We start from the raw sequence: 14,214 nt of genomic DNA on the forward strand, positions 1-14,214 counted from the left end.
ACGCGGCTTGATACGCGAGGCATGTAATAAAAGCGCCGCCGCGGACTACTTCCAGAGAGGAGCCGCAGACGAACAAGCAGATGAGCCAGAGAGGAGCCGCAGACGAACAAGCAGATGAGCCAGAGAGAGCCACGGAGGTGAGCGGCAGAGAGAGAGCCACGGAGATTGACTGGCAGAGCGGCAGAGATTTGAATTACGTACACAGCGTACCAGCTTTTCCCCGCTATATAATTGTCCGGTCGCGTTCAACGACACGCGGAGCTGTTTACCGGGTTTCGCCTCGAACCTAACGCGTGGACCGGAGCGCGAGCTTGGAGCCGGACCTCGACGCCTACCATCTGCCTGGACCCTTCTCTTCCTTCCCACCACCACCTTTTCGTGTAAGTCCATTTGTGCTGTCCTGGGCATGATAAGTAAGACTGTGTAAGCCTGCCCTGCATATCTGCTTCTTCCTCTTCTTGTATAGGCCCTTCTTTCATTTCCTCTTCGGGTTTCATGTACATAATTAATAAATATCTGTTCTTCCTTTACCCTTTGGTTTCCTCTCGTCCAATCGTCTTCGTGATTTCCCAATTGAGTACCTGTGGCACGATTAGAACCGCTCAGAATCGGGTTTAGTCCTTTTGTTAACTGCCCGAGTCGCAGCTCGCTTCGCTCAGCGCATCCATTAACGCTGCGGCTCGGGTGGAAATTATCTCCTCGCTTACGGTCGGTCCTAGTAAGCAGGTATTTGGGACTTCATTGACCAATGACCCTGGCTACTACCGACCGGAAGTGACGTCATAGTTTCCAGGATCGGAGACGGCCAGCTTAAAAGACAAGAGGACTAACCCCCCCTTGGTAACGGGAGTGCTGCACTCCGAATCCGCAACAATATATATATATATTTGTCTTTTTTGCAATCGTTGAGGCTGTATTTGTTGTTTCATTTTCCTGTGCGGCATCTTCTATTCGCACATGTTTTTGGAAATTCTTTGCCAGGTGATGTAGGGATACTTTTTCAGGTTTGTTGTGTTCATGTTTGTTTACAAATTGCATCCGATCGTCTGTTGATCATTTCGCATACTCAGCTAGTCCTACACTCGTTGCTCTGTGCACCTGGTTGAATCAGGCCGCTCCCTCCCTCTCGTCTCAGCAGGTACATTCTCTGGATGCACTAGTTTTTGTCGAACATTTTGTGAATGGTAAAGAGTTTTCTTGTTTTGATGTCTAACTTGTTGATTTCTGATTGGGGGCAGTTCATTATTCTGCAGCTCTATTGGAGTGGTTTATGGCTTTGATTTTGTTTCTTGGGGAGTGGTATGTTTTCAGGACTAGCTTCGTTCTACGTAGGTATTCTTTGGTGATTGTTTTGCGCATTTGTTTGTGACATATTTGGTGGCCCTCTTCTACTCTGAGGTATTTGTATGATGCTTCGTTTTCTAACTGCTGTATTGTTGGTTCACGGTAAATAATTTTGTCCTTGTCAAGTACCCAACCTCTCCACCAAATTTCGTCTGAATCCGTCCACAACTTGTTGAGATATATATTATATTCACAAACAGACAGACAAATAGACAGACAGTGGTGAACACATAACCTACACCCACCTTCAGTGGTGGAGGTAATTATACAAAGGCATCCACCCTGGAAGAATCACGATTAAATACTGAAGGACCACAGAATCTCAGCACACTGGACTTTTATCCACTTTCAAACCATTAAAGCCGTTAGCCCATGTGTTATCTTCCATGGGATTACGTCATTTCTTGAGTGTGGCATAGTAGAAAGGTTCGCCTTCTACAGACCTTTAAAAATACAATGTGTGTGTATGTGCTTGGTTTAACCTTGGAGTGATAGGGGACTGAGCTGAGGTGGTCCAGGTTGCTAATTCTTACTCTCCTGTCAAATGTAGCATATTCGAGTTACCAACATCCACATGCAAACTTTCTATACAATTTTTTTTTCTGGCAATTATAACATGTCAGGCAACATAATAATTTATTTGTAGTTCCTTTCAGGAGATTGCCGTTCTGTGCCTTATCTTCAGTTTGGTGTGACAGCACTTCTTATGCATCAGGTATTCCTATTTGCTGCCATTTTTATCCATTTTCAGGATGCTGCAATTTACTTCCTTTTATTTAACTTCAAGGATAGATTTTTCACTTATTGGGAAATAAATATCAAGTCATCTTTAATATTTTGGTTTTTGTGATAACTCTTGTGCAAATCCTTCCATTAGCAGCTCAGTCTAAATCATTCAGGTTTTGCAATGTCAGCAGCACTGTCATAAGCCAAATAGCAATGGGAAAAGAAAAAGAAAATGAAAAAGAAAGAGAAAAAGAAAATGAAAAAGAAAGAGAAAAAGAGAAAGGAAAAAGAAAAAAGAAATCATAAATAAAGGAGAAAAAAAAGAAAAAAAAGATGAAAAGTAGCATTGCTGAAAAATCCTCCAGTTCTTCATTCGCAATTTCTTCCTGCTATTCCATTTGATCCTTAACCTCTGCTTTAAGTGGTCATTGTCTTCGCTTAACTGTTTGATCTGTGACATCACACCACAGGTAAGGCATCAGGCATTACATTGTGGCAAAAGAGAGAAAAGGGGTGTTATTTATTTATTTATTTATTTATTCATTACGAAACTGTACTTCTTGATAGGACACAATAAAGTCACTGTAAATAACAGGTAAAGTTGCATATATTGTTTTTGTATTGCTGGATTCACTCCAATGCAAGTTGGTTAAGTTCCTCTTGCATCTGGCAGTTGTTCATCATCACTGAAATCCCATCATGTAAAGAGGTCTTGTTAGCAGATCTGTTGCACTCCATGCAGAATATTTTCTTAAACCATGATGGAAAATGAAAATTTCCCATTTTCTTTTGGAAGTAATGGGGTCAGGAGGGTGAGTTGAAGAGGGACAGAAGAGGGACAGAGAAAAAGAGATATATCGAGAGAGGAAGGTAAAGTGAATTATGTATTAAGGTCTACAGCTGCTGTCACCTGTCCAAGTCCCAAGCTTGGGTCTCCGAACATCCCCAAAATTACAGTTTCCTACTGCGACTTTAGGTGCCAGAACACAGGAGTGTGCGAGTATTAAAGGTCACAAGACGATGGTGAAGCTACACACAGAACAGCCTTGCCTGGTCCATCATTCCAGGAGCAATCGCTCGCACCTCAAACTTGGGGCCTCCAGTCAATATTGCTCTGATCCAATCAACGCACAGCAGGTCAGACTTCATCCGGTCATCCCTAAATTCCTCAAATTCAACAACACAAATCTCCACTATATGCCCCTCACTGCACATGTTTATCTACCCAGTTGTAAAGGTGTCCATCGAATTGTCAGGACTCATACAGATTCAAATCTTAACCAAGCAACTATCTGTTGATATATTACATACGGTTTTAATACAGAACTCCGGTCTCAAATCCATACAAACCGAATTTATAAAACACTATCGACCGCAATTGTCCACAATTATATCGATGTCTGAATTATAATCAGGCATACACACTGGAAGAATCGGGATTAATTACCGAAGGACCGCAGAATCCCGGCACACTTGACTTTTCTCCACTTTGAAACCGTTAATTACGTTCGTTGTCGCGCCTCATCTTCCACGCGATTATGTCATTTTAGGGGCGTGGCATAGTGGAGAGGCGCGCGTTCTGCAGACCTATAAAAATACAATATGAGATCGTTTACATGAATACAAGGAAGGCACTTCATCACAAGAGGAGGCCATCAAAGCCTGTGCTATTATTGCCAACGTATCAACTATCAAGTGACGCACCATTAAAAAGAGGAAGAAGAATCCATACAACAAACTAGAACGGCACTCAGTAGAGAGCATACCTCTGCATGGCTCTGACATCTTCATTGTTTGTGAACTTTGTGCCACCCAATTGTTCTTTGAATGACCCAAATAATTGCAAATCAGGATATTGTAACGGATTTGAGAATCCTGTCTTTGTAAATATACCCCCCATTGTAAATAATGTAATGATTCCTGTAAATACCTCCCTTCATGTAAAGGTCAAAGGTCGTCCCTTTAGCTAGTCCATCGCATACATGTAGAAAATCATAGGACCTTCTAAATAGTTATCTCTTTATTATATGTCAGTATAAGGCTCTGTTTTTCCACTAGTTCATTGCGTTGCACCGAATCAAATAAGATATTTCCCCTTTTAATTGCCCAAAACCTCCATTGCCAGCTGCATTTGCCCTCCATTACGCACGCGGTCAACTCGGGGAAGAAGGGCGTGGCCCGCCCATCGTCATCAGGAGGTGGAGCCAGGAAGCCCTTGTGTCCAACCAGTACTCGGTGGGCACGGCTTGGTAAGGTGTGGCTATGGCTTGGTAAGGTGTGGCTATGGCTTGGTAAGGTGTGGCTATGGCTTGGTAGGGCGTGGCTATATAACCCGTCGAGGGAAGCCCCCATCCGGCAGATGATCGAGGGAGCCAGAGGCGTGTCGAAGCAAAAACCAGCCCTGCCACGTGCAACGAGATACGTGTGCCTGCTGCGTGGAACAAGATATGTGTGCCTGCCGCGTGGAACGAGATATGTGTGCCTGCCGCCGCCATGCTCGCTTCCAGCCCGGAGCGGACCTGCTTGCTGTGCCGCCCTGGCAAACCTTCCAGCCCTGTGGTCCCACCATCTTCTCCCTCCAGCCAATCCAATCTGCAATTCCCCATTCGTGTGAGTCTGTTCGTTTGTCCTGTGGGTTTAAGTAAGACTGTATAAGTAAGAATTGCTCTGTGTCCTTCTGCTCCTTTCATTTCCCTGTAAATTACATTTCTTTTCTTCCTTTTCTTCTCTTTGGGTTTTTGTGTAAATAATAATAATAAATCCCTGTTATTTCTTACCCGTTTGGTTTCCTTCTCGTTCGATCGCTTCCGTCCCTTCTTTCAATTGAGTACCGGTGGCGCAATTTGGCCGACGCTCAGAATCGGGTTTAGTCCTTGTTAACGGTTCGAACTCCGGGTTGCTAAAACCGCTCAGCAATTAGTCCACCTAAAACCGGGGTTCGAGCGGTACTTGTCTCCCTGTTCTGCGGAGGGACGGATAAAGGTATTCGGGATAAACCCTGGACCCATAACCCTGACCCGTTCCATCCTGCGGGAGAGCGTTACAAGTACCAGGAGCGGAGACGGTCAGCTTAACAAGACAAGGGGCTAACCACCTCTTGCTAAGGGGAGAGCCGTACTCCGTTTCCGTAACAATATAATAAGTCAAGAGTGTATCGAGAATTGTTTTGAAAATCTCAACAATTCTCCATTAGTGTGGTAGTGGTCATATTTGCCATGCGAGGGAGAACATTATTGTGAATTGAAGTCACCACCTGATACAGCATACCTGGCCGTCATCTGCATAACCACTTATTCACTGTCCATAGAATCCATGGAGTTTTGTCATTGCCTCACTTTCTAATTTATGGAGATTTCAATTGCCAGCAAGCTACTTGGCTGATGGTCATTCTTCAAACTAGTCTATAGTCGACAGTATTGGGCAACCTTTCACAAAACAGCTGCCTTTCCTCAGTCTGTTCACGTCCTAGTCACATCTCAAAATGGCAGTCATTTTTTTTGTTAGTTAGTCATGTCAAACTTCCTCGTTTTATACAGGAGTGAGGCTCATGGAAGAGCAAGGAAGAACTAACTGACAGTGAGGCAAAACATCAAGGAACTAGAATGGCACTAGGTAGAGCGCATAACTCTGTCAGGCTGAACTGTTTTGTATCCCATTGATATGCATCCGGACCCAAACCAAAATCGAATTGGCTTGTTCTTGTCACCTTCCCCACCAATTCACCAAGTTTTGTCATAACTCGTCCATGACTGCCAACTTTTTGATATATCGTGCGATACATCGTTTTTGGGCCTATCTCTCACTTAATCACTTAAAACGTTATCGTAGCCGGATCTGGATGTTCACCAAAATCTTATCATTTTGTCCTTGTCACATACCCAACCTTTTCACCAATTTTGTCCGAATTTGTCCATAACTTTTCGAGATATCCTGTTCACAGATAGACTGACAGACAGACAGACAGGAGTGAAAACACATGCTCCGCCCACATTCTGTGGCGGAGGTAATAAAAGGCAATGCATATAATTGTGTGTGTGTCTCCTTCATAACTCCAAATCCATGAAACCTATAGCATCCCAAAACTTTGCATGCATACTAAGGGAACTCCGGAGGAGTTCATGAATGAAAAAATGGGTGTTCGGATAAGTATTAATGCAGTTCTGCAAACCAGAACTCTCCAACGCAACGGCACCCAAATTCCAGTTTCCCGAGTTAGTTATTTCGTTATTAAATGTTCAGATATGCCTCCCTTCTGTGTAGTGGGTTTCACGGGTCAATATCTGTTGCATGGGATGAGCTAGGGGTTTTCTCTCTCTCTTTCTTTATGCATCTTTAAAACAAAGCACTATCCCCATCGTGTCACCATGGAGGTATATCACCTCATTTGCATATCCACGCCAAAACGGCGTTCAAATCCCACGCCAATTTCCAATTGTCACCACCACTATAGGCAACCACATCAAATAGTACATTAGATCAGTCATCAACTATGCCAGCTCATCTTGGGCCTCCAGCCTATCAAACACACATCTCAACACCCTGAAGACAATACAAAACAAAGCCCTACGCATCATCACAGGTTGTTCATTAACAACACCCATCGAGCACCTACACACAGAAGTAAAAATGCTAAAAATCAAAGGCCACTTAGACATGCCAGGTGCACAGTTCCTTGCAATGCAAATGCCAACCCTAATCACCCATGCCACTACATGTACAACTACCCACAGGCCCCTAGACACATTAAAACCACACCACACGACACTATGGTGACATCCTTCGTAACATCCCCCCACCAAACAATGGAAATTACAAAAAACACAACCACACCTACATAACAATAAATGCAATAAACAACCTGGACCCAAACAGTATGTTGGGCACAAAACCCCCACCGATTGATGACACAGAGAAACTACTCCCCAAGTCTGATCGTGTTCACCTTTCATACCTTCGCTGTGGACACCACCTGCAACTTTTACACTACAAACATAAATTCGACAACACCTGCAACCACAGGCCGCTCCAAACACAATAAAACATATCATGGAAGACAGAGTGCTGGCTTCACGTAGGCATGAGCACAACATCTTGGATGTGAGGGATCTCTGGTTCGCACCTGTGAGGTCGATCGGTTATCCCCGTGCTGGTGGTTTGTTCAACCAGAACTGACTGGGGCAACACAACAACAACTGCATCGACCACCACTAACCGCTGTTAACCTCCCAGCCATCTCCGTACCACCATACCACAACTACCTTCCTCCACAACAAGAAATATCTACCACCTCACACTTTTATTAACCACCATGCTCAACCACCCCCACTTTATCCCAATTGCTTAACCACCATCACACAAATTCAGACCTTCACCATACAACCACTGAAAAACGCCCACGGCCCTGCCTTTAACTTCAAAACTGTCGACAACAGCCACACGGTAAGAGGGAAGTACGAATGTTGATGCTTCTTGTACCTCCCCCCATCTTCAAACCCTGCTTACAGGAAGCACAAATGTCCTTAACGTCTTATAGATAACCACGATCTTCCGCTTGCCTGCCGTACCATTTGAGTACCTAGCACGTGTTCGTGCCAACGCACAGCAAAATATGTCCACCCATGTTAAGTACGAAAGAAAAAGTCGCCAGGCCCAAAAATCATGTCGATGAAGTGTGCACAGTAAACTGGCGGTGAGGTTGATGTCAGAAAAAGGCTCGGCTGTGCCAATGAGCTCGCTGTGACCGGGACAAACAGGTAGCACATGAACTTTGCCCAAGTCCACCATGCCTGGAAGAGGCCGAGCATGACCCTCGACCTCCGCCTAGCCTCTCCCCTCTCCAGACACATAAAAGGCAGTGATTAGCGATCGATTAATCAGTCTTGTCTGGGTTCAACAAGTCGGGCTATGGTCTGGGCCTGAACAACTATTCATAAGCTGGCAGAGAGCAGAGTTCTGAAGGAGAGGTGGATGAGCTAACAAGGGTGTTGGATCGAAAGAACAGCCAGGAGCAGTGGATCAGCAATTAACGACTCCATAACTAAAAGAGCTCAACCTCGTATTTCTCCCCTTTGTCCAATCCATAGCATGGGGAGGCAAGGGACACGACGGTCCTCGCGTGGGGAGGTAGAGGATGAACCAACCTCAATCTCTCTCTCTCTTCAACTCTGATGGTGTGATTCTGAATTGGCACCAATGTTGTGTTAGTTAATAAGATTGTACTGAGGGGATAATTAGACGGGTTTGCTCTGCATTGTGTCATTTTGCTCTGTGCATTGTGTCAACACAAATTCTCCCCATTGCATGTCTTATGTCCTTCCCTGCTGTACATACAATAAACTCATTGCTTTGAATGTCCACATACCTTTCCTCACCCCCTTTTGGAAATAAACCCCTTATGCTTGTTATTCCAATTTGTCTGTGCATTTTATTTCCTTCATTGTCCGAAAAGACAATATATATCGTATAGCCGTATAGTATATGTGACGTATAGACGTACATTTCTACTAGTGGTTGGACAGGACGTTTCAGTTCCCACTAATTGGCTCCAGTCAATATCCAGTGTGCACTGGCAGTACCGCTCAGTTGCATCTGATTAAAACCTAAGATAAGATCGGTGCACATCGAGGGCGCAAAATCTGGTTAGAAATCCACATTCTCCCCAGGTAAACGGTAATCGGACGGAGGATCTTGGGGGACCTGGTAGACTAACTGGCATTCACGATTGATTAACAACTTGCTGGGTCGCGGAGTCATCCTCGCTCGGTGGCCTCAGGTCCGCTCATCTGGGAGGAGCCAAGGCTCTCCCTTGTAGTAGATCCCGAAACCCATGGCCGTAACAATATAAACACCTCTTTTGAAGAGTAGTAACGACTTACCTTCATGAAAAGCTTTATCCTTGTTCAGCTCAACATCACCTCACAGGGGTCTTAGCTGCCATTTTGTTTAGGCCTTTTCAAACATGCCTTGCCTTGGAAACACAATCTACTCTCACAAACTAATTAAAGTATATATAATCAAAATCTACATTCGGGTTTGAGAAATAAGTACCCAAATCTGGAGTGAAATCTGTAAATTTTAAGAAAACAGCGATTCATAAAACTAAGCTTATCTATTTATTTAATAAAGGCTGTCATTCCTGCTTCTAGTTTGTCACCTTAATTCAAACCTCCATAGGATAGGGCAGGGGTTATTAACCTTTTTCCCTGTCAAGACCCCCAATGGATTGCTCACGATGTCCCCATACCCCCTTTGCCAGACTGTTGAATGAACAAGGCGCACCCTAGGTGCGCATAGCTAGGGGGTACTGGGGGCATGTCCCCCTACAATTTTTTTGATTTATATGTGCTCTGTGGTGCATTCTGAGGGGTGTTTTTACTTTAATTGCCTATTTTTTTGATGAAAATTGGTAACTTATTACCCAGAAAATGGGCCAAGTTTGGGGATCTGCGCCTTATGACCAGTCCCATTTAGGTTCCAGTGTGACTTCAAAATATCTCAATAGCTTAGTTTTACATATGGATAATTAGGAACAGACCAGGAAAGAAAATCATTAGGATTTTATCCCTATTTATTTCATTGCTTGTTAACAAAGAAACAAAACAAACTAAACTAAACTAAAACATGGAAGTTTTATGCAAGCCGTTTTACTAATCTAGTGAGATTGTTGCTACCCGGTGTGTACCCTGGTTATAATAGGTACACCATATCCCTGCATGTCGTAAGAGGCGACTAAGAGGGTTGTCATCAGGAAGGGCATCCGGCCATAAAAACATTGCCTCAAAAAGAGAACCATGACAATTACAACTACATATGGGCACCGCTGTGGAGGTTCAAAGAGGTGACAGTAAGGGAGGCATTAAAAGAGAGGGTGAGTAGGGTAGAGGATGATGTGGTTGAGCTTGAACGTGGTTGGATGCCAATCAAAGATAGTCTGTTGAGAGCCGTTGGTGAGGTACGCGGATGGACAAAAGGACCACCGAGGCACTCGGAAACATGGCGGTGGGATGAGGAAGTTGGAAAGAGGATTGACGAGAACAGGAAGAAGTTCATGGAGTGGCAGAAGGCGAAGGGTACGGGAGCAGAAAAAGCAGAGCATGAAAGTTATAAGGCAGCCAAGAAGGCTGCAAAGAAAGAGGTAGTGACGGCGCAGGAGGCATGTAGGAAAATGTTCAGAGAAAGCTTGGATTGAGAAGAGGGTCAGAGAGCGGTATTCAGGATTGCAAAGCAGATAGCGAAAGGGACGTGTGATGTGATGGGGGTGAGTTGCTTGAAGGATGAAGTGGGACAAATCGTTGTGGACCCAGATGGAATTAAAGGAAGATGGAAAAGATGTAAGGAAAGGAAATGCTGTTGAATACAGAGAATGAATGGGATGGCAACATCGAGAGTAACCCAGTTTTAGGATCGGCAGAGAAGATAACTGAGAAGGAAGTTGAGGGAGCGATAAAAGCAATGAAGAGTAGAAAAGCGGGAGGGCCGATGGGAGTTGTGGGAGATATGTTGAAGGCAGCAGGAAGTTGGGGTGTGAAGAGAATGACAGAGATCTGTAATCTGGTGGTGAAAGAAGGCCGCATTCCAGTGAATTGGGAACTGAGTACCCTCGTCCCTCTATACAAGGGAAAAGGTGACCCTCTGGAGTGTGGCTCGTACCGAGCGATAAAGTTATTGGAGCATGGAATGAAGGCATTGGAAAGGGTGTTGGAGAGGAGGATAAGGAAGAAGGTGAAGATCGACGAAATGCAGTTTGATTTATGCCAGGCAGAGGAACGACAGATGCGCTCTTTATTGTGAGGCAGTTGCAGGAGAAGTACATGGAGAAGAGGAAGAAGTTGTTTCTTGGGTTTGTTGATCTGGAGAAAGCATTCGATATGGTTCCACACAAAGTATTGACATGGGCATTGAGGAAGTTAGGAGTGGAGGAATGGTTGATCAGAGTAGTGATGGCAATGTACAAAAGAGCGCGCACAGCTGTAAGGACGAAGGACGGGAACAGTGGTGAGTTTGAGGTGAAGGTGGGAGTGCATCAGGGGTTGGTACTAAGTCCACTACTATTTGTAGCTGTGATGGAGGTGCTGGCTGTGATGGAGGTGCTTTACTCAGAAGGTAAAGGAGGGTTTACCGTGGGAGTTGTTGTATGCAGATGATCTGGTGTTGATTGCGGAAAGTATGGATGGACTGAAGGAAAAGGTGAACAAGTGGAAGGAATGTATGGAGACAAAAGGTCTGAAGGTGAATATAGGAAAGACGAAGGTGATGGCAAGTGGTAAAGCATGTAGTGAGGTGGAAAGAACCTGGAAGTGGCCATGTGCTGTGTGCAGGAAGGGTGTCGGAGTGAACTCCATTCAATGTACAATGTGCGCTGAGTGGGTTCATCAAAAATGTAGTGGTCTGAGAGGGTTATTAACCAGTGTGGCAGCTACATTCAAATGTAAGGTGTGCACAGAGGGAGTTGCAGATGGAGGAAATGTTGAGTTGGATCTTGGAGACGGCATGAAGCTGGAAGGTGTGAAAACATTTTGCTACCTCGGAGACATGCTGAATGGAGAAGGTGGATCAGACTCGGCAACGGTTGCAAGAGTGAGATGTGCATGGAAGAAGTTTTGGGAACTGAGTGGCATGCTGATGAGGAGGGGAGTGTCGTTGAAGCTGAAGGGAAAGGTGTACGCTGCATGTGTGAGAAGTGTTATGATTTATGGGAGCGAGACATGGGTAATGAACGTAGAGCAGCAACGAAGGCTGGAAAGGGTGGAAATGCGAATGGTTCGGTGGATGTGCGGAGTATCATTGAGAGAGAGGAAGACAAATAATGAATTGCGAAAGATGATGGGAATAGAGCCTGTGATTGATGCTGTGAAGAGGAACAGGTTGAGATGGTTTGGTCATGTGTTGAGGAAGGATGAAAGTGACTGGTTGAGAAGAGTGATGGAAATGAATGTAGAAGGAAGTAGAGGACGGGGAAGACCGAGAAAGACTTGGCTAAAGATGGTGGAAGAAGAAATGTGGGCAAGGGGGTTAACAAGGAGAGATGCAGAAAATAGGGCAAAATGGAGAAGATTGTCATGCAGACCGCAAGGCTAACCCCCGCTCTAGCAGGGAAAATGGCCTTAAAATGCATGTTGTTGTTGTTGTTGTTGTAGTGAGATTGTTGCTGCTGTTTTCCTGCAATCAGAAAAGTCTATTTGAAGTTGTGAAAAATCACATCAAGTCTATTTCTCCACTTTGCTTTCAGGTTCAATAATGCAGAGAAACCTGTTTCACAGAGATACATAGTTGTGAAGGGAACCAACACATTTGTTGCCCTCTTCACCAAGCTCGGGTAAGCTGCTATCTGCTCACACCAAAACTGCTTAAAATCCAGCCAGGCTTTTCCGAAATCAGCTTTCTTTCTTTGATCTTCTTGGAACTCGATCAAATCATCCTTCACTAAATCGTTGTCACTGATCGTAGAAATATAAAACGAGAAAGGGTTGTGGATCCAAACGGATTCCGTGCTAAGATCATCAATATCTGAGAAGTAACCCTCAAAATTGGTACTTAGGACTTTCAAATGGTCCTTGACTTCTTGAAGTATTTCCCCAGGCAATGCCTTTTCATCTTCTCCATCAAGAAGGATATCGCCAAGGATTGGAAAGTTCGCCATGTTTCCGCTTTCAACATGGCGACTCCAAATAGGTAATTTCTTCGTGAATGCCACAAACTTTCCCCTCGCTTGAATAATGTCCACATCCCTTCCCTGCATCGACATATTCAAGTCATTGAGGTGACCGAAAATATCGGCCAAATATCCCAGGCTAACAATAAAATGCTCATCTTCAAAACTGTTCGCAAGAGGGAATTGTTGATGCCTGAGGAATTCGAGAATTTCTTCCCGAAGTTCCACTACACGTGCGAAAACACGACCACGAGATAGGCAACTTACCTCTGTGTGGTCCAGTAAAACACAATGTTCCGCCCCAATCTCATCACAGAATTTTTGAAATAACCGATGATTTAATGCCCGTCCACGAATAAAGTTGACTGTCTGGACGACTATTACCATCACTTCTTTCAGTTTCTTTAACAACGTTTTGGACGCCAAGGCTTCGCGATGTAGAACACAGTGTGTGGTCAACACATGTGGAGCTTTCTCCTTGAACAGAGCGACGAACCCAGATTTCTTGCCAATCATGGCAGGAGCTCCGTCCTTGCAAATAGACCCAACCAAATCCCATGTTAACTCATGGCGATCAAAGAACAGTTCGATCAACTTGAACACATCAGCTACTTTAGTTGTTGTTTCGAGTCGTTCGCATAATAAAAATTCTTCCTTGAGTTTCATTTCATGAACGTAGCGGACGAATACGATCAATTGACAGTGGTTTGAAACGTGGTAATTGGTAATTTTTGCAGGACTGCTTTTAATCTCGCTGACAACTTGTGTTGCTATGTCCTGACTCATGTCTCCAATCCTCTGGCGTACAGTGTCGTTGGACAATGACACCTGACTCAATCGCTTCACAGCATCCTCCCCCAGCACGATTTTAACCATCTCCAATGCACAGGGCTTAACTAGGCTTTCTCCGATTGTGTGGGGCTTCTTTTCCTTGGCAATCATGTACGAAACTTTGTTGGAGGCTTCCAGAAGAGGCTTCCCAGTGGGAACAAACCCATGCAATGAAAGAGTTCCTTTCTGATCATAACGAAGTCTTTTCACCTTGAAAGCATCAATGGAGGTGTCAAGATGATCCCTGTGTTTGCTTTGGAGGTGCTCTCAGTCCTGATGGATTCAAATTTCCATTGCTCATTAGCAAATTGCAAAGCATGCATTGGAGTTTATAAGTTCCATCTCCTTCTTTCACACAGGTGAGTGTGAACTTTGACCCGCCCTAATCTCGATGGAAATGTTCTCATTGTCATGTCAATCATGCATTGTAATCGCATGCATACGCCCGGGGCGTTTAGTTGATTTATTCAAATTTTATTAGAAAATTGAATTTATATTTGTTTGAAATATTAATTATACGAATATAATTTGTTTTGAAATATATATATATTTCTATTTAAATATATATTTATTATATATTTAAAGTTGATATTTCATTGAATTTATTACAATTTATTATTATTTATTTATTACGAGTCCCATACCCCCAGATTTTGGTCCCC

At 44.1% G+C, this 14,214-nt stretch overlaps 1 protein-coding gene across 1 annotated transcript; it reads right to left on the bottom strand.

Moving 5' to 3' along the window:
* Positions 1 to 12,244: 12,244 nt before the first annotated feature.
* LOC137422339 (protein FAM200C-like) lies at positions 12,245 to 13,663 on the bottom strand. Its single transcript, XM_068109091.2, has one exon. The coding sequence runs from the start codon at positions 13,661 to 13,663 to the stop codon at positions 12,245 to 12,247; it is 1,419 nt and encodes a 472-aa protein (XP_067965192.2).
* Between the last annotated feature and the right edge of the window lie 551 nt (positions 13,664 to 14,214).

This window comes from Myxine glutinosa, chromosome 2 (assembly GCF_964187855.1).
Source record: "Myxine glutinosa chromosome 2, kmMyxGlut1.1, whole genome shotgun sequence".
NCBI lineage: Eukaryota > Metazoa > Chordata > Myxini > Myxiniformes > Myxinidae > Myxine > Myxine glutinosa.